Genomic DNA, 20,964 nt, shown 5'->3' on the forward strand with positions numbered 1-20,964 from the left:
TGGGGCTTTAGAAGAGAAACAAGAGTTGTGATGAGATATACTTTTTCCTGTGTTGGATTATGCTACCTGTGTTGGATTACACCAGTGGAATTATTTGAACTAATGGCCAATCTTCATTGCCTGCTGGAACATTGCAAAGACTGGGACTTTCTACCAACGTTCAGAAAAGAAGATTTGCATTACAGACTGTATTTCTCTTCTCATACTGCAGTTACACCTTCCATACCTCATTTCGCCTGTTTTGTTTATTTATGTTTTGGATTTGAGTTGATATGTTTATTTGTTTGTTTACAGTATTGAGCTTGGTTATGTGAAATGTTGTTTTGGGTTTCATCAGTATGTCTATTGTTATTGGTATCATTCATTTTTAATACATACTATTCGTTTTCACTCCCTTATTGAGACTCGTATTTAATTTGAACACAACTATAAGCAAAAGTGAATCCCCCTTTTATGTAACTTATAGTCTATGAAATAAAAAGGCGAGATAGTTACAGCTTATACCTGAATTGAACTGCTTTCATAATTGATAAAAGAGATGGTTTATCCAAAATTCTTTTTTCATCTTCAGAAAACAAATGAAGATCTTTTTGATGAAATCAGAGAGATTTCGGTCCCTCCGATGACAGCTATACTAGCTAAACTACCAATTTGACGCTTCAAAAGTTCATAACATACATAATGATGCATCCATATGAATTGAGCTGTATAGTCCAAATTTTCTGAAGTGACTCAAATGCTTTATTTGGACATTTAAAGGGGTGGTATAATGCCCCTTTTTACAATATGTAAAATAAGTCTCTGTTGTCCCCAGAGTGCGTAAGTGAAGTTTTAGCTCAAAATACCCCACAGATATTTTTTTACAGCATGTTAAAGTTGTCCCTTTTTGAGGGTCAGTAAAAATGTGTCCCTTTAAATGCAAATGAACTGCTGCTCCCAGCACAGAGCTCGTGTGTGTTAGTAGCTCCGATTACCTCACGCAGACAAGCACTAAAATGTCATAAATACGGCACTCATACGGCGTGACAACATGTAGAATGCAACAGGACGTTTCTGAATGGTTAGGTGATGAATTTATGTTGTTAACTATCTTCAAGTCTTTGATTAGCATATTCTGTCATGATTATCTATAAATCGCTCGTGTGGGAACTGTTGTAAGATGCCTACAGAGTGACGTGCTATTGCATTTGTGTTACGTACTGTATTGCATGTGAAAAGACAAATGCGAAACTTGAGCAAACTCCCAAACGTGCTGTACTACAACAACTCTTCCTCTTCTCATGGACTGACTCACCCCCGTGTTGCATGTTCCCGGGGCAGGGTTTATGTAGATTTTTTGGGTAGGTGATGTCACTAACCCAAGAGGAATAGTCCCCACCAGCCGTTTGTTGTAGTCCTTTAAAAACTATTTCTTTAAAAAGCAAATATCTTCCTTTGCTTTGAACTTTGAGCGTCGTAACTTTACAAATGTTGCAACATTAGATTAAACAGCAACATTACACACCAGCTAAAGTTAGGAAAGTGAAATCATACATTTAAGATGAAGTCAAAAATCATAATTGATTTTAAATCATAAAAGTGGAATCATAAATCATGAATATTTCATATATGAAATATATAAGTTAAATATATATATATATGAATACAGTATATAAGATTTCATTTTTCATATATATGAAATATATATTTCATATAGTGAAATTATATAATGAAATCATTATAATTTGATTATAATTTAATCATAATTAAATTCATAATTGAATTTCTGAAGTGAAATTCACAGAATTTCTTTTCGGTGAAATCAACCGAACCTGCTTGACACACAAGAATAAACCTCATTGGTTCTTGCGGAAGCTCAAAAGTGTGTAACACAAGAATGAACCTCACTGGTTCTCGCACATCAAGCGAACATGCTTGAGCTTCCATTTACCACAACTGATGTATGAGTTTATATGTGAATAAAAGCCTAAATTCAAATCTGTTCAACATATGAAGTGATTGTGTCTCTTCTGAAAATTTTGATTAAACTGCTCAATTCATATGAATCAGTTTTAATGATTTTTTTTTTATGAACTTTTTGAAGAGTCAATGTGTCAGCTGCGTAGCTGTCAATGGAGGGACAGAAATTTTTCAGATTCATCAAAAAGATCTTTATTTGTGTTCCGAAGATTAACAAAAGTCTTATGGGTTTGAAATAACATGAGGTTGAGTAATTAATGACAGAATTTTCATTTTTGGGTGAACGATCCCTTTAACTTTGCAGCACTGACACTTTTACTGAACTGAATTAACACTAAACTGACTTGATCTGAATAACTAACTATTGTCTTCTGTAGAGCTGCTTTACAGCTGAATTGAACTTGTTTTATAATTGATGAAATCTGCAACAGTAACTGTTCTTTTCCTGTTTATTACTGTGAAGCTGCAATATAAGGTGTAATATAAATGGGACTTGACTTAAACTGGTAACAGCAAAACCAGAATTATGGTGTTTGTATCAGGACAGGACAAACTAGAAACCTACCTAAAACGGAATTCTTCTCCATATCCATAATATCATAGACTCTAGTAAAGGTCTTGCTAAGCCGGTTGACGTTCTCTGGCAAGAACAAGCTGTTGTGGGTCCTGAAAGGATGAAGAACATGAAACTACTTCAAACACTGTTACAATAGCAGAAAACCAATACATATACACAAGCTAACATGATTATTTTCCACATATCTAATGTCTTATTTTGGAAGCAACATTTCTAGAAATGACCTAATGTACCTGATGAGGGCCAAAAGGTTGGGCAGAAGGGCCTGCACTGGCTCTGCACAAGGGTTTCTGTAGATGGGGGTCCCATCTGAGGTAGTGCCGATCACAAAGCCGCCTGCTTTTGCCTCCTCGGGATCAGCAGGCCACCGAGCACGCTTCACAACTCCAAGTATGGTGTACACACAAAAACTAATCTGCCATAAAAGACACAAACCAATCAAAGCCACTCATATTCACATCTATTAGACCAGTGTTTCCCAACCCTGTCCCTGGAAGCACACCAACACTACTAATTTTCAAACTCATCCTAATATTATTCAACTCATATGATTCTACTCACGGAGTCTCCAAGACCTGAAATTAATGGGCCAAGTAAAAACAAATAATAATAATAAATAAATAAATAATAATAATCAATAAAAAAACAAAGTAACAAATGTAAAACAACACTGCATAGTCATTACTGTATAAATTAAATATAGATTAATCCTACTAAATCTACTAAAGAGCAACAAGTGATCTTCTCTTTGTCTTTTGTCTGATTTACATTAATGACAAACAGCAGCAGATGTATTAGATTGCTGTCACTTTAAGACAGAATACACTGATCCAATATAATGATACACATGCAACTTATTTACCAACAGTTTATGTTCACTTAAAGAGGACCTATTTTGGAAAATTCACTTTTTTTTACATAAATGTGTGTCAGCAGTAGGGCTTTCTCATGTATGTATGGCAAATAGCCTATACGCTGAGTTTCGGTTCATTTATGTGACACTCCAGTTCTTCATGCAGTCAAAGATGGAACATCTCAAACAGAACGAACTCAAACACAGTGTCAACACACAGAGTCAACACACATACAGACAAGACAGCATGCAAGCCCGAAAGAAAGATCACTTTCGTTTGCATCCTCACGAATGTTTGTATGTGTTTGCCATTTTGAACATTCAATACGGAAAACATTTCACTCCAGTGCTCGCGAACGGTTTTCTGGGACACAGAGAGCCGCGCCGAGCCGCACCACCATCAATTGTATGTGATTGAAGTCATGCCAGTTTGTACATTCAAGCGATTTTAGACCATCGGATGTGTATCATTATTTTGAAATTACTGCACTGATGCATTGTGGCACACAAACACTCATACAGACAGTAGCTTGCACATCACGTGAATATTGCGTGTACAGAGAAACATTCAGTAGCGTAGATACTGTGAAAGCTATCCTCTGATTTATCACTAAAGCTTAGAAACTCAACAGGTATAGCATAGTTTTTTTTTTACTTTTGAAGTAACTATGACCCACAGCTTTTAGAGCTTAGATTCTCTGCCCGAGCCCGAGCCCGGACTCGACCCGACCCGACCCGCGGGCCGGGTCGATATTTCCCGCCACTGTCCTCGGGCCGGGTCGGGTCAGGCCCTTGATAAAGCACGTTACGTGTCATACGCAGCGTCTCTTCCACTCTCACTTGCAGTCTCGCACGCGTGACGCATCACACCTGCTGTGCGTGCTGTAGGCTACTATTCTGCTGCTTAAGTGCAACATGGAGCTTGAAGAAGCAAAGAAAAAAATTAAAACAGGAGAATTAACTTTGAGCAAGTTTGGAGGAAAATCGGAGGTATGGAAACATTTTAAACTAGTCGTGCGGAGTGACAATATGTGTTGGCTTTGTCTCGTGCATTAAATGCGGCACGCTGCTCGCCTATGACCGCAAAAAAACGGGGACTTCGACGATGAACAGACACATGAAGCAGTCTTGCCATGGCAGAAATTATGATAGTAGTCAGCCTCAGGCCTCAATGTCCTCTTTTGTTACTTTTCCGATCCATTCAATTATTTCTGAATAAACAAAAATGCAGTTTACATGCTTCTTCCTTGTCGCATTATTCATAAGATAATTAATAAATGCACGCACATGAACTTGATAAATGTTACAGATATGTTTTACTATGCACAAACAAATGCCTTTCCTTTACATGTGCAAAATTCAGAATTAAATGAATGTGCTGCAATTTGTACAAAAAGAGAGTCTGTAGTAGGCTAGCCTATGTGTTTTAGCCATTAAATAAGCACATTTAGTTTCAAGTTTGTTAAGTTTCGTTTTGAAGAAAGCTTTTCTTTAAAGTGAATTTCGTTTTGTATAAATTGTATCTTAATTTTAATACATTCCAATTGCCTGGATTTAATACATAAAAAGCAATAGGCCTATAGCAGACAATATAATCATGACATGCAGTCGCCGGCGCGTCACGGTCACTTACACCATTTGAAACTCGTAACACACGCTGTCACCGAATTTACAAATCTTGCTTGTTGCTCAAATCTTGCTCACATATTATGTTGAAATAACAATATGTTGTAGTAACATTATTAATCTTTAAGAATATTTGATTGAATGCTGAATGTTGTGCTTGTTCAATTTAATAAAATTAAAACTTTAATTGTGATAATTAAAATAACTGAATATTTAATATTGAGTGGGCAATTTTTGCTCATTTATTAATAGTATTTATATAATATATATAACTGCGCAGCTCCCCCCTGCAGCTTAAATGATCTAGCACAGCAGCACCTGCGTTAAAAAATATTCTGGCGCCGCCCCTGGATATAACGGCCCACATATTAAAAATGGTCGAGTTTAAATCGGGCTCGGGCTCATAATTGCAGTGAATGTGTCGGGCCGGGCCGGGCTCGGACACAACGTGCTCGGGCTCGGGTAGGGTCGGGCTTGATTTGTTGGGCCCGATCTAAGCTCTAGTCAGCTTTACAATTAATAGAGAGACGGTATGACAAATTCACACATGCAATCGCTCTTTCATTAATGCATTAAAATAAATGTACTGTCACTGTGCTAATTTATCTGTATCCGGCTATGTTACGACCCCAAAAAATAACTGCTGAAAGTGAGCTGTTATGTCGGAGCAATAGCACTGTGGGCAGCGCCGTGACATTTGCCATAGGCAAAGGCGGCGCACAAGGCGAACCGAGTGAGTCATGGTTCAAGGTTTGGGTTTTAACCCAATCACTGCACTGTATTATCCATGATATCGCATTACTGTGGAGAATTCAAACAACAAAACAATATGCAGAGCACGCATGAGAATGGTTTCTGCACAGAACAATGCTCGCACGGAATGGAATAAGTGTGTTTCAAGTGTGTGTTCATGACACTTTAATCTCAACCTGGCTCGTGACACAATAAACAATCCTCCACAGGTCACCTTTCGGTGTAACCTATGCTCAACTCTCACCCTCCCGCCTATCCTCTTTGGTCTTATCCACACTTCCTCCCCCTAATCATCATTAACTAACAGTGCAACTAATAATCTTTTATCCATCTCTAACATCTTTCGACAACTTTTGCCACCTTTCATACAGGCCAGCCCACTCCACCCTGTAAGGCTGGAAAAACTGGAAGAGAGGGCAACTCTCTGAGAGAACAAAGGAAATTACCATTTGAACTCACTCTTGTGCACTATCGAGACGCTGTGTCGAGGAGGGTTGAAGTGTCTAAGTTGTAACATCTAGTTACTGGGGTGCCTCAGGGCTCAGTGCTGGGATCACTACTCTTCTCCATTTACATGTCACCACTAGGATCTGTCATTCAGAAACATGTTTTTTCATATCACTGCTACACTGATGACACAACTCTACCTTTCATTCCAGCCAGATGATCCTATGGCAGCTGCTCGCATCTCAGCCTGCCTGACAGAGATTTCTTGCTGGATGAAGGACTCAACCTTGCGAAGACAAAGTAGCTTGTAGTCTCAGCCAAGCCAACCCTTCATCACAACTTACATCCATTCAGCTAGTATGTCAACCATAACTCCATCCAGGACAGCCAGGAACCTTGGAGTTATGATTGACAATCAGATAAACTTCACAGACCACATTACTAGAATTGCCTGGGCCTGCAGATTTGCCTTATACAACATTAGGAGGATCAGGTCCTTCCTATTGGAGCATGCTATACAACTGATGTTTCTGAAGTTTCCCTACAGAACAACCACTGACACTGCACCCCTATACCCAAACTCATTACTCATCCGTTCTACAAGTGAATGGCACTTTGAGGTGCCATCCCAAAGAGGCACAAAATCACCTTCACAGACCTTTACCTTGACGGTTTCAAGCTGGTGGAGTAAATGAATGAATGAGGCATTTATATAGCGCTTTCATAAGTTCTACTGTACACCCAAAGTGCTGTACAATCATATCAGGGGATCTCTCCTCAACCACCACCAGTGTGCTCACCACTTACCAGCTACAGGTGGAGAGGAGTGAGAGCCAATTCAATGGATGGGGATTATTAGCAGGCCACGATTGGCAATGGCCAATGGAGGGAAATTGGCCAGGACAATGTGATTACACCCCTACTCTTTTACGAGAAGTGCCATGGGATTTTTAATGACCACAGAGAGTCAGGACCTCGGTTTAACTTCTCATCTGAAGGACGGTGCTTGTTACAGTATAGTGTCCCCATCACTATACTGGGGCATTAGGACCCACACAAACCACAGGGTGAGCACACCCTTCTGGCCTCAATGTACTGTCAAAGTTACTCCTCTTCCAGCAGCAACCTAGTTTTTCCAGGAGGTCTCCCATCCAGGTACTGACCAGGCTCAACCCTGCTTAGCTTCAGTGGCAAACCAGTCTTGGGCTACAGGGTGATATGATATGGAATGACCTGCCTATTTCAACCTGAGCTGCTGAGTATATAGTCCAATTGTCACCGAAACAGGCTCAGATCATCTTCTGGCCTCAATGTACTGTCAAAGTTACTCCTCTTCCAGCAGCAACCTAGTTTTTCCAGGAGGTCTCCCATCCAGGTACTGACCAGGCTCAACCCTGCTTAGCTTCAGTGGCAAACCAGTCTTGGGCTACAGGGTGATATGATGATATGGAATGACCTGTCTATTTCAACCCGAGCTGCTGAGTATATAGTCCAATTGTCACCGAAACAGGCTCAGATCATCTTCAAGCCATGCTGGTAAAAAGCTGCTTTTTGATTGACCAAATCGTTCTTGAATAACATCAACAAATTTGATGGCATGGTGCCAATCTGATTCTGAGGCTTTAACTCTGCAAAACTTTTGCATATTGACACCAAACTTTTTTGTGCGTCATTGTCTCCTCACACTGACCATACTACATTTATTCGGTAACAGCACCACCTATTAGTCGAAAGTGATAAGAAATCTGCTCAGTGATTTCAAGCTTTCATTTTGATGGGTTGCTCGCAAATAAATAAATGCCGGTTTCAGAGTGAAGGCACTGTATGTTAATTTACATGCTCAAAGCATCTCATTCACAGTAAATGAGGATGCTCTGAGACACAAAAATATAGTATATCACGAACTACATGTGTAAATGATGCGTTTCACTCTGAATCTGATAGCACATATTTAATTAAATCGAAGTCTGAACAATCTGATAATCACACTAAGCAATATTGATTTTATTTCAATATATCATGCATCCCTAGTGCACACCTACCCGTGACCTGTTGATACCCATCTGGTCCTCTGTGTCTGGGTCACTGATCACCTGATCAGCACCAACATATGCCAAGAAGGTAGCAGGATCCCATAACACGCTACACAACACAGAAATAAAAGAAGGATCACACATCATTCATTCATTCATTTAAACTTCTGTTTAATAAATTCAGTAAAGGCCAGTCTGAGTAAAAGCATCCATTTATACCTCCTCATCTCCTCTGACAGCCACTGGGCAGTAACAGGTGCCATGAGTTCCTCCAGGAAGGCTTTCTGCTTGTTATAGTCTTTAAACTGATTGCTGATCAGTATCAGGGCTTCCATAAGAGCACACTTCTCCATCTGTGTCAGCAGCATCTCATTTGAGAACAACCTCTTCACATGCTCATACATCATATCGAAGCATGGCTGCAAATGCATGAAAAATAATCTATCATTGTTAGCGTTTATATCAAAAGAGAATGCTAATATATCACAATTACTTAAGGCTGACATCAAACTGACTGACATCCGTTATCAAACTGGAAATTATCCGTTTTGAAATCATTTTCCAGCATTAAAACAAAGAGCAGAACAAACCATAACAACTATTAAATAGCATGTTTTGCATTATGGAGGAACATTTTTTGTACCTGCATGCTTTAACATACCAGAATAAAGTCCGAATAATCTCGACACATCCTAATGATGGAGGAACAGGCATGTCTTCTGACGTTCTTTTCAGCTCGCGTTCGAGGTGCCTGAACACATCCACTGAACGTCAACAAGAGTGTTTGATTAGAGAATGATATGCAGATATGTTTACAAGTATGGGCACCTTACCTTGCGTTCTTCAACCAATTCAAACGTGATGGCAGGAAATATCTTAGAAAGGAAACAAAATTAATGTTGGTAGGTCTTTAACGTATCTATAATTGCACTAAGTAAAACACATACAGGCTATTAATAAATAAACTTTTTAGGTAAGATTTAGGTAAACAATATGTAAATACAACGGCAGAGAGAAGACAAACAATCTTGGGGAGAGGGGGAGAGAATACAGGGGGTTAGAAAACATTGTGAACCAGATTCAAACTCACATATTACTGATAGATTGATTCTAGATCATAAGCCGTGTATAACCACAGGCAGGGGGCTCGAGATTAACACCAGCGAATCCGGCAAATGCAGGTGGATTTCAGCAGTGGCGTGTAACACAGTCACTCCTACTAACCAGGTTGAATTTTATATTTTATATATACATTTTTAAATTGTAGTCTTTTAAAAGGCATCTGAAATAATAAACTAAGTGCAATGTAGTGTTGTCAAAAATATAGATTTTTCGATATATATCAATACTGAAATATCTGAAATGCAGAATAGATACACGAAACCAGCTGTGCTTTCTAGCTCTCTGACCTCTCCGACAGCAAGTTGACAAACCCGACTCCACTCACTCACTCGTTTCATTTACTCCGGATGAAAATTGAATTTGAATTTCCCACAGATTTTGCTCTCACCCCCAAAGTGCGCACACATAAAGCACTAAGTCTTAGTGCTAAATTGTTAAAAAAGTTAAAGTTCCCTGCTTATCGCACTTACACAGTCAAATACACACAAAATAATGTCAAAATGCCGGTCTGGGCCAGTATTCATGTAAACACAGTCAGTTATTTTTTTAAGTAAACATAAATAGTTGAAACACATGTCTAACAATATAATGGGTTGGTGCATTAGCTCTTAAAGTAAGCTAAAATTTTGCTGTGCAACAGTTAATATGACCAGACCTTAGAGCTTTACGATTTTGAAACACCAGATTATATCTCTTACCTTATAGAGTACTTGAGGCAGGAATTGAGGTTGGTGTTTGACGAAGGGAAAGAGAGTGGATATGATGGTAAGAACACAGGACAGAATGAGAGGATCTCTTGTCTCATAGTTTACAACCATCTGCAGCAGCTCCATGCCCTCATCTATGGGAAGTTTCTACAAGAGTGTAAAAAAAGTCTTAATGATAAGATCTGCTTTAAATCCCTCACTGATGCACCATGAAAGAAATTGGATGGTCTTGCCTCTTTTTCGAGGATTTTGAAGAGCTGTCCAAATACACTTTCAGTGAAGAAAGTCATGGCATCCCACTGAACCGCTGAAGGGGACAGAGCAGAACAGAGAACCTTCTATATCTTAGCTTCAACAGACATGTAGGCATGTTAAAGGAACATTCTAAGGTAATACACAAGTATCGATTTTGAGGTGTCGTTTTTTGTGTGTGGCAACCGACATCGGTGGAGCTCAACTTATATAATGTTGTTTCAATTGTGAACATCTGCGTTTTAAGTCTATGAATGAAATGAATGAACATGAACATTTGTAAACAAATGAGGCGCCTCCTCATGAATGAAAATCTGTTCATTTCAGAATGTAAATCAAACTCTATCTCATTCCACAGGGAATCAATGCGTTATGACATAGGTACACTGATCAGCCAAAACATTAAAACCAATATGCAGCCAAAACAGCTCTGATGTGTTAAGGCATGAACTCCACAAGACATCTGAGTGTGTCCTGTGGTATCTGGGACCAAGATATTAGGTGCGGATGCTTTAAGTCCTGCAAGTTGCGAAGTGGGGCCTCAATGAATCGGATTGTTTGACCAGTTCTGACACTCCCCTTGTGCATCAATGAGCCATGACCCTGATGCCAGTTCACCTGTTGTCCTTTGTTGCACCAATTTTGGTAGGTACCAACCACTGAATACTGGGGAAAACCCCATAATGCATAATTCAGCAATCCTATAAGATCATCACAAAACACACTGTATGGCATGGATATAATTAACTTTTGTACAACATGTACACTCACCTAAAGGATTATTAGGAACACCATACTAATACTCTGTTTGACCCCCTTTCGCCTTCAGAACTGCCTTAATTCTACGTGGCATTGATTCAACAGAGTCACTCAGATCTTTTTGCTTGACCATTTTTTCTGCTTCCAACACATGAAATACAAGAACTGACTGTTCACTTGCTGCCTAATAACGTATATCCCACCACTTGACAGGTGCCATTGACACAATATAATCAATGTTATCCACTTCACCAGTCCGTGATTTTAATGTTGTGGCTGATCAGTGTATGTACATAGAATAATCCCCAATTTATAAATTTGACCACATACTGAAATTGTGTAGGACAAGGCAAGGGTGATGTGTCAAAGTAAGAGTTCAAATGTGCATAGTTAACTGGATCAAAAAAAAAGACTGATCACTCTGATAAAGCAGAAGCTTACATATTTTTGATGCACTCTTTGACAATTTGTTCAAAAGGACACAGATGTATATTGTATATAACTTGTATGATGGCCTCACAAACCAAAAAGAAATGTGATGGACTATTGTTTATGAAATGTTTTTCTGATCTACAGTGATTCTTTGGAGACATTTTAAATAACGTTTAAAACCTGGCATATCCTGAGGTTAAATGATTATAGCTGTGTGTCTGAAAAACAGGTCTAATTCTTGTCAGAAATTCAGAATTCTACCTCATTATGTAATCTTTGCATTAAAATAATGTTTCCAATACAATGAAGCAGGGCTCTAAATCGGTTCAAGGAACGAAAAAAAAAAACGGAAATGGTCAGAGAACGGCTGCATCTGAGGCAAAAAGTGCAACACATTACGTTTTCATAAATTTAAAGCAACAAAAAGAACAACTTTTTCCTGTTGTGTAATACATTTGGACAAAATATTTTGTTATAAAAGATGAAGTGCTATGCACAGGCTGTATTGGCTACGACTAGATAACAAATACCAGACTTACATTAGACTCTACTGTGTTACAATTTTTTTTTTAAAATAAAGAAAAAAGAAAAGAAAAAAAAAATCAGAAAGCAGCAACACATTTATAAAAACAGCACAAACTTTTGGCAGATTAAAGAGTACCTACCATAAAGAAAGTGTAGTAACAATACTCACGTGTTGTATTCCCAGCATCTATAGGTGTGTTGATCTGACACTGCGCCCACTCCCTTGCAATTTGAAAGGCCTCAAAAGGGACAATTTTACAAGCCAGACGAACTGCTTCCCCCTGATGAGCCCTGAAAGCTGTTTAAACCAAAAAAGAAAATTTGAGATTCAAGCCATTTTATTTCTGCCATATCTTTATACATCACACAGGGCATGCACTGGTTGGTGTGGGATTTTTTGTTATTCATTTTCCTAACTGTTATTTATTTTCCTAACCACATCAAATTCAATCACATCATATTCATCATCCTCCTACAAGTTCATGTTCTCTCCTGTCCTCAACAGTCAGTGAATGGGCAGAACCAGCTGGTACCATCAGAAGGTACAAAATCAATAACTGTCTGGAACCTTTAATCTCTCTCTCACACACACACTCCCTGTGGTGAAACAAGCTACAGATTAATCTGACTGCACTGACACTATTTGATGAAAACTGAGCTGGAAGATGACTTCACTGTTTACTGAAGAGCTGCTTTAAAGCCGAATTGAACTAATTTAATAATTGATGATCTTTACACAGAAACTTAATCAACACTGAACTGACTTCAGCAGAACAATGACACACTTTCTTTTTAGAGTTGCTTTACAGCCAATTTGAGCAATGTTTGCATCATTGAATCATTTTCCCATTGATCACTGTAAAGCTGCTTTGAGACAATCCGTATTGTATAAAGAGCCATAAAAATAAAGGTGACTTGACTTGATTCAGCAACTTTTAGATCGACATATGAACTGCTGGGTTGATGATATCATCTGTGCATTTGATTGTCAAGGATTGGGAAAATTACTAATTACTAACCAATAATAACTCACAATTAAAGCAGCAGGTGAAATCTTCATCACTATCAAAGTCCACTCTGGAGAATTCACAACCTGGACAATCATTCTTGGAGGGAAATCCAGTCTGTAAAAGGCAAAGAGAGCAATTAAGTATGATTAAGTATGATTAAGTATGATAGCAATTACTCAAAACTGCTCTGTGTCTGGGATACACAGCAGTTACCTTCACAAGATTGATCCTTGCTGATCTTAAATATTTTATGGTCATTTGGCAAATTATAGGATCCTTCGATAAAACTTCATGTCGGAATAAGTTTCCCCAGGTCATTTGCGTGGACGACCTCAGAAACTGTTTAGAATAATATACAAATAAATTATTAAATATGGAATGCAATATTTAGTAACAATTCTTGGTTGACCAATGAGTTTCACTGAGTAGCTGTAATGCAGTTCAACCTGGCTGGGATGAGTAGTGAAGGCAAGAAGAGCCTCCATATATTTATTCAGGTTAACAGGAACTTGTACTCCAACATCTGAACCCTGAAGAGAAAAATAAAAATATTCTGCATTTCTCATAAGAGGAAAAAATGATAAATGATACACAACAGTGATGCTCATTTGACCACCTCACCACTAGAGAGCAGATTTGGCTACCCAGGGCACAGAGAACCTGACACAGCCTCTTCAAAAAAGTGTATCTTCTTTCCACAACGGCACCCGATGATCTGAATTGGACGACGGACGGTTTTGGTTAAAACTAACAGGAGAGAACTCAGTTGTTCTAAATTAAGCCTGTGTTGGTTTTTAAGAGAAAAATGTAAACTCACTGGTTACACAGAGCTGCACCATCTGCCGACCTATAGTAAAATAAAATCCAAACAGCATTATGCAGTCATTCGAACAGTATCATTTAGAGTCATTTAGAGTATATGTCATTTAGAGCAGGGTTTCTCAGATCTGTTCCTGCAGGGCCACTGTCCTACAGAGTTTAGTTTCAACTCTAATCAAACACACATGAAAAACCTAATCAAGGTCTTCAGAGCTACTAGAAAATTGCAGGCAAGTGAGTTTGATCAGGGTTTGAGCTAAACTCTGCAAGACAGTGGCCCTCCAAGGCCAGATTTGAGGAACCCTGATTTAGAATAAACTTAAAACGTTTACTTACTGTGCAGCAGACAGGATGTAGTTCATGGCGACTTCATCAAAGAGTAACATAAATGGCTTTCTCTCCTCTAACTTCCCCTGTGGAAGTAAAGGATTTGCTCAATCAAAAACACTTCAACTGATCACTTAAACTCCTGACACTAAATAGCACTACAATTAACTTCACACAACATAGTTGTGTTAGTCAGATCTTGACATTAACTTTTTTGCTCACCAACCAATGTGGCTAGTGGTTTTCCAAAGTTACTTGCTACTCAGCATTTTCTCTGGCCACAACATTGATACAATGCGGAGAAACTGCCATATAGATGTTTTAATATCATCTCATAATTTGGCAGCAGGTATATTAGACTGCTTTCACTTTAAGACCAGACACATGGACCTATTATGCTGTTACGCATGCATTTTCTATCTTAACTGTTTACGTTCACTTAAAACATAACTGGCGGTGTTTGCGTGAATACTCGCCAAGACCGGCATTTTTCACATTATTTTGTGTGTATTTGACTGTTTAAGAGCAATAAGCAGCGAAAAATAACTAAAATTAGCACTAATGACTGAGACAAATTAGACGCAAGTGTCTGTTATATTGAACAAATAATCTTTAAAAACCCTCACCAACCACCAACGAAGGTGCTAAGGTGTTTGCACAACCCACAAAGTAATAGAACCAGGCCTCTGATTGCCATGGTTTTACAACTTAAAAGTATGCAGTCATTTTGAGTCAGGTCAAAAGGAAAGACACATAAAATAGACTTTCCTGCATTCATTTATAGACATACTGAGCTGTAAATGAACGTGCATCCCAGTACATTGTGTGTATGATGATTATTGTTATGTCTTGTATAATGTATCTTGCATTGTATTTTGTTTTATGCATGCCTGATGAAAGAACTAGTTAATGAAGCCCCATCTAGGTGGTGTCTCCTATCAAAATATTCCTTGTTTAATGACTGTTAATCTCAAGACCTGCTGCTAGTTATTAGTAGTCCATTTTCCACCATTAGCAAGTTCTTCCAAAAACATCAGTACAGCTATATATGCCTTTTACAACACATTTAAGTCAGCCTTCAAAACGATTTTTCCAGTTAAGGTTGATTATAACATTGTTACCTCACATAACTAAAGTGTCCGGTTTCACTTTATTTTGATGGTCCCTTTAACACATTAGTAACGTTACACCTACATGTTTACTAACTCCCATTAGAGTGTTAGTAGAGTATTAGTACACTGGTAGGGTTAGGGTTGGGGTTAGAATAAGCTGACATGTATTTGCAAAATTACTTAGTAGAATGGTGGAGCATCACAATAAAGAGTTAGCAGATCAGTTCAAATACAATAAATAGATATAAACTCAAGTAAGAACAGAAAAAAAGCAAGTGGACTTGTTTGGTATATGGGCTTATTAAAATCTACATTTCACACATTCCAATGTCATGTATGCAAGTGAAAAGTTGCAGCATGAATACAACCCCAAATCCAGAAAAGTTGGGACTTTTCGAAAAATGTAATAAAATCAAGAACCTGTGATTCATTCATCATGTTTACTGTGGCGAGCAGGACGAGGCTGACGGCCGCGGGAGAACGGCGCGAGGCCGGTGGCGTCATTACTGAGACGCGCTGGGTCTCGCATCTCTCACGGAGGAGCGGGAATTTTCTTAGCAATGTTAAAATGCACATCAACCGATCACTTGTTTAGCGTTCATGTAAACACTACATTCAGATTCACCAATCGGAATGAATTCAGTTAGATTGAAACAAAAGGTGTGCATGTAAACAATGAATGGCGACCGCAGAAAGCAAAAGCTGAATCCCGTACATTTTGAACGATCTCGACGGCCGGACAAGTCCGGGAAAAGGAAGATGGTAACCCCTACTTACTCAGCTTTCTCCTACTATTCAGCTTTCTCCACAGAACAAGAGCCTGCTAGCTTAGCTTCCAAAGAAAGACGCTGACACTGTGTGTACATTCTGTGAGTGAGATCCAACCCTCTATGGGCGGGTTGAAAACATGCGGAACAACGCCATCTACTGGCTGTAGTCTTTAGCCTCTGGCCAGAAAATCGTCCGATGACGCAAAATGACGATTTTTGCGTCATCGGAGGATTTTTTCCAGACAAAAAATACATAAATCTCTTGTCTCAGGGGGATATGAGGGTGGAAAGCATGGTAATTCGAAAATACTACAGGTTTTCTACTAATACAAAGCTTAATGCTAAATCCTGAAGTATCCCTTTAAACTTTCATTTAACTGACAAAAGTACAAAAGTTTTCACTGATCAATTTAAGTGTCTTTTGTAAATATAAACAAGTTTTGTTTTTTTATTTTTATGTCTGCTACACACCAAAAAAAAGGTGGGACAGAGGCCAAATAAAAGTGAAAAGCTTAGATAATATCCAAGTTAAACTGTTTTGAAACAGTCCACAATTACCAGGTGAATTGGTCATATGTGAGGGTATTGTGATTGAATGTAAAAGGAGCATCTCAAACCAATGCAAGTGTTGCAGACCTCACTCTGGGGTCAACTCAACAGATGATAATGTGCTTTTAGTAGATAAATGAGAGAGAGACTATAGTGTGTTCAGTCAAGCAGTCCTCTGTGTTTACTGAAGACACGCACTTGTCTCACTCTCCTTTATTTACTAAAAACAAAACATTCTCATCTATTGAGTTGACCCCCAGAGTGGAGGTCTTCAAAAGATTTGTGGGGGATCTTCCGGGGCCAGCTCCACGCATCACAAGGAGACTGATCCAAGCATCTCAAAACAGTTGGGACCAGGGGGCATTGGGGCTAGAGGCTAGTGGCTGCTGTGTTCATGGGCGACGAGACACGAGGCGAGTGCCAGACGATCTGCGAATGGCTATCTGTATCCAGAGGTTGAGGCTGCATCCAGGGTCCAGAGGGACGTCAGATAGCAACATCATGGCGGATCCTGCTAGGAAACGGCTGGTGTGGGACATCAAGAAAGACTTAGTAACCTTACCTGCTGATGAACTTTATTGCATTATCAAGGTCAACTGGCAGATACCAGTGAAAGACACATAGGAACTGGATCTGGAGGACAGTGAGGGATGTTTTGAGTACACTGACACTTTCATGTCAAGTGAGTCCTTGCTTGAGGCTGAGGCTATGAGCTTGAGGCTATGATCAAACAGTTATCATTACTGTTAATTAAGAGACTGTGAATTATGTGAATTTACAACAGTACATGCTTGCTTAATATAAGTTTAAAGACATGCATCCAAAATTGAGAACTCTCACACCCACCAATACATGATCCTGTCGAGTCAAAATAACCATTCACTGTAACTGTCTCTGTGATGTTAGAAGGGCCAGAACTGACACTGGTACATAGAAAGTTTTCTAATTATGAAGAACTCCGTAAGAAACTTCTACAATATATGTCTACACATGCACAACATACTACACTGACACAACATACACAAACTAGTGACATGACACATATGAAAAGTGAAAAGCTTAGAGAATATGAATCAAAAGGACTCACTGACGTTGACGAGATTAACCCCTTAGGCATCAAAATTTGATACCGAATGACACATTTTTTGATACTCGATGGTATCGAGGCAATTCGGTCGGTGCCTAAAAAGTATCAAACTCGATACCTAACCCTAATAAACACACAACAACATTGAGAAAACAGCAAGTCTGACCATGACAGACTGAAAAGAAGAAATGAAGCAGAAAAGATTTCCTCGTGAAAGGAGGCAGAGGCATCGCGCACACTTACCTTTTATGTAATCACCACGTACCAATGGTTGTACAAAGGTTTTTACCAGCCCAAGCAAACTTTTCTGGAAATTTTGTTCAAAATGTCACATCAGTTTGTTCTTCAATTTTGTTGAAGTATATCAGGGCCTTGAGTATTTGAATTCATTTTACTGCAGGTTTGAAAAGTCCAGACTCTCACCCCACACCCACTCTGTTTGCCTTCCGTTTACCCTTTTCTCTTGCAGAGAATGACTGAGAAGGAACCTGCAAGCCTTGAGAGAACTCTCTGCTGGTCAAGCCAACTCCCTGCTGCCTGAGTGAAGTTTGCTATCTTAGCTCCACTTTCTCCAGCACACTCACAACAGAAGCACAAGAGCACCAACACTCCTTTCATCCTTACTGTTGCACAAGAAATAAACACACCCTCCGGATTTAACAACTTACATGTTTGCTCTCCTTTTTCCCCAAAGCCCGCACACTGGTGGAGAATGCGGGCAGCAGATGAACACATGGCGCCTTGCATGGCTGACACCGCCGTCAGTGTGTGAATGGGTGAATGTGAGGCAATGTAAAGCGCTTTGGTGGCCATAGTTCTGTGAAAGCGCTATATAAATGCAGTCCATTTACCATTTTTACTGCCCGACCAAGCCTCTGCTGAGGAAGTGGTATAGAGAGTCCCTGTGGACTGGCTGTTCTGTGCTTTGTCCCGCCCTCATCGCCGCACCGTGGAAGCAGTAGTGCTGTCAGAGGCGGTCCTTCACCAGAAATTCCGGGGGGAGAGCTGTTCCGTCTGTCCGGAGGGGCGCGAGGTGTTGTGGATGACAAACCCAAGCCGGTGAGCCTGGCGAGTGCTTCCTGTTATTGACGTGCCGTTCACGCATATTGGGATGGATCTCATAGGGCCGCTGCCCAAGTCAGCTCAGAGTCACATGCATATTCTAGTAATTGTTGACAATGCTACCCACTACCTGGAGGCCATCCTCCTCAGACGAGCAACAGCAGCAGTCATCGCCCAAGAACTCTTCCTGTTGTGTAGCCGGCTGGGGATTCCTACAGAGATCCTAACTGACTAAGGGACTCCCTTCGTCTCCCGGATAATGGCCGACCAATGCAAATTGCTAAAGGTGAAACATCTTCTAACCTCAGTCTACCATCCACAGACTGATGGTTCAGTGGAGCGGTTTAATAGGATGTTAAAGCAGATGCTGAAGAGGATGGTCACTGAGGATTGGCGTGATTGGGACAGGATGCTGCCGAATGTGCTTTTTGAAATCAGGGAAGTACACCATGCTTCCACTGGTTTCACCCCCTTTGAATTGCTCTTTGGACGCCAACCCAGAGGACTCTGGCCATCGCCAAAGCAGCCTGGGAGCAACAGCCCTCTCCCTATCGCTCCGCCATTGAGCATATTCGCAACATGAGGCAGAGAATCGACAAAGTAATGCCTCGGGTACAGGAGTCTTGATCCCCAACACTACCTGCAAGTTCCTTGCCTCCTGGAAAGGTCCCTACACTGTCTTGGAGTGGGTCGGACCTGTAAACTACCATTTGCACCAACCCGGGAGACTAAGGCCAGAGCAGATTTATCGTGTTGACCTCTTGAAGCATTGGGACGCAGCCCCCAACGCCATGGCCCTGTTAGCAGAGAAGGACGAACAAGAGGAGGAAAAGCAATCCATGAATTGCCCTGGCCCACGTCCAAGAAACAGGGACATGCATTTCAGGGGTTGGCAGGGTACTATCGCTGTTTTATAGCGGGGGCTTTTCCTCTTTGGCCTCTCCCCTCACAGACCAAACAAAGAAAAGCCAGCCCGACAAGGTGCAGTGTCCCACAGCAGAGGAAGCCCACAGCAGAGGAAGCATGACCCTAACCCCATTTACAAAACACATAAATTGGTCAGTGCAAACTTTGAAAATCATTTCTCTGTACTTTTGTCAGTTAAATAAAGGTTTTAGAGAAAATTAACTCATCACTGTTTCTTGATTTTACAAAATGTCCCAACTTTTCTGTATTTGGGGGTTAAATAAATAAATGAATAAATAAATGTGAAAAATGTTATTTCAGAAAAGCAGCTGAAAAGGTAAAGTAGTATAATGTAAATGCAGCAGTCACTCACTTTCCTACTAATGGCAATTAGCAGACACTCTGCAGCTTCCAACTGAAGCTCGGGTTCGCTAAGCAACAGGCACAGGATCTCCAAAAGACGGCAGTTTTCATTGGTGATGTGGCTCAGAGCAACCCAATCAATGTAGCCAGCCAGAGTGTTGAGAGTGGCCACACCAACTCGCCAGTGAGCTTTTGTCTGGGAGTAAAAGACAAAAATTAGAGCTAATTACATCAGACAAATACACTACTAGATGGTGAATATAGAGCAGATAGATTGCATTAAGAAACTTTCAGAAAGCATTACAAATTAAAAAAATATATTTTTAAAGAACTTAAATACAATAACTGCAAAAAGCAATTATGGGGCCAAGCATGACAGTCTCAAACACATTTGATGGAAAGATGCCATAAAGGATTTACGCATTACCAGAGAACAGCTTGATATATTGAAAAGCTTTTAATAGCTTTTAGCAATTACAGTCTTAAGGTCATCAGAGCCAAATTTGGTTCATATCTGACAAACACAAGAACAGTTCAAAATGGTAATATTGCAAAATCAGACAAAAGCCAAGTTCCTCCACTTGGCTTTTGTCTGTTAAATAAATTATTCCTGTAACCCAAGAATTTGAGAACACATCAATCATAAACATAATTACTGTACAATAGTGTTTATTTTTTATAATTTGTTATTCTTATTTTACATCTGTTCATTGTTCAAAATGCATGAAAAGAAAATTATACTAGCCCTAGCTCTGTAACCAACAGAATCGCAAACTCATTTTTAGAGCAGAACGCTACAATAGAGGACTTCTATCTGCGAAAATAACAGGCTCCTCTCTGGTCCCTCAGCAGAGAAAACTGAAATGTTCAGCATTAACATTATACTTGCCTAGGTAAGGTAAATACAGGGTAGA

The 20,964-nt window shown here is 39.7% G+C and overlaps 1 protein-coding gene across 1 annotated transcript in view; it reads right to left on the reverse strand.

The window, feature by feature from the left end:
* Nucleotides 1-20,964, reverse strand: part of xpo5 (exportin 5) — a 47,099-nt gene that overhangs the window by 16,332 nt on the left and 9,803 nt on the right. Inside the window, exons 7-22 of the mRNA XM_081350247.1 lie at nucleotides 20,061-20,246; nucleotides 14,211-14,287; nucleotides 13,873-13,902; nucleotides 13,677-13,770; nucleotides 13,502-13,585; nucleotides 13,269-13,394; nucleotides 13,079-13,169; nucleotides 12,215-12,343; nucleotides 10,311-10,384; nucleotides 10,069-10,224; nucleotides 9,082-9,123; nucleotides 8,910-8,999; nucleotides 8,468-8,667; nucleotides 8,258-8,357; nucleotides 2,770-2,951; nucleotides 2,525-2,625 (exon numbers count right to left, since the gene is read on the reverse strand). Coding sequence (XP_081206373.1) covers nucleotides 2,525-2,625; nucleotides 2,770-2,951; nucleotides 8,258-8,357; nucleotides 8,468-8,667; nucleotides 8,910-8,999; nucleotides 9,082-9,123; nucleotides 10,069-10,224; nucleotides 10,311-10,384; nucleotides 12,215-12,343; nucleotides 13,079-13,169; nucleotides 13,269-13,394; nucleotides 13,502-13,585; nucleotides 13,677-13,770; nucleotides 13,873-13,902; nucleotides 14,211-14,287; nucleotides 20,061-20,246 — 1,762 coding nt within the window. The remainder of the gene's footprint in view (nucleotides 1-2,524; nucleotides 2,626-2,769; nucleotides 2,952-8,257; nucleotides 8,358-8,467; nucleotides 8,668-8,909; nucleotides 9,000-9,081; nucleotides 9,124-10,068; nucleotides 10,225-10,310; nucleotides 10,385-12,214; nucleotides 12,344-13,078; nucleotides 13,170-13,268; nucleotides 13,395-13,501; nucleotides 13,586-13,676; nucleotides 13,771-13,872; nucleotides 13,903-14,210; nucleotides 14,288-20,060; nucleotides 20,247-20,964) is intronic.

The sequence above is a fragment of the Scardinius erythrophthalmus genome (assembly GCF_964197995.2).
Source record: "Scardinius erythrophthalmus genome assembly, chromosome: 21".
Lineage (NCBI taxonomy): Eukaryota > Metazoa > Chordata > Actinopteri > Cypriniformes > Leuciscidae > Scardinius > Scardinius erythrophthalmus.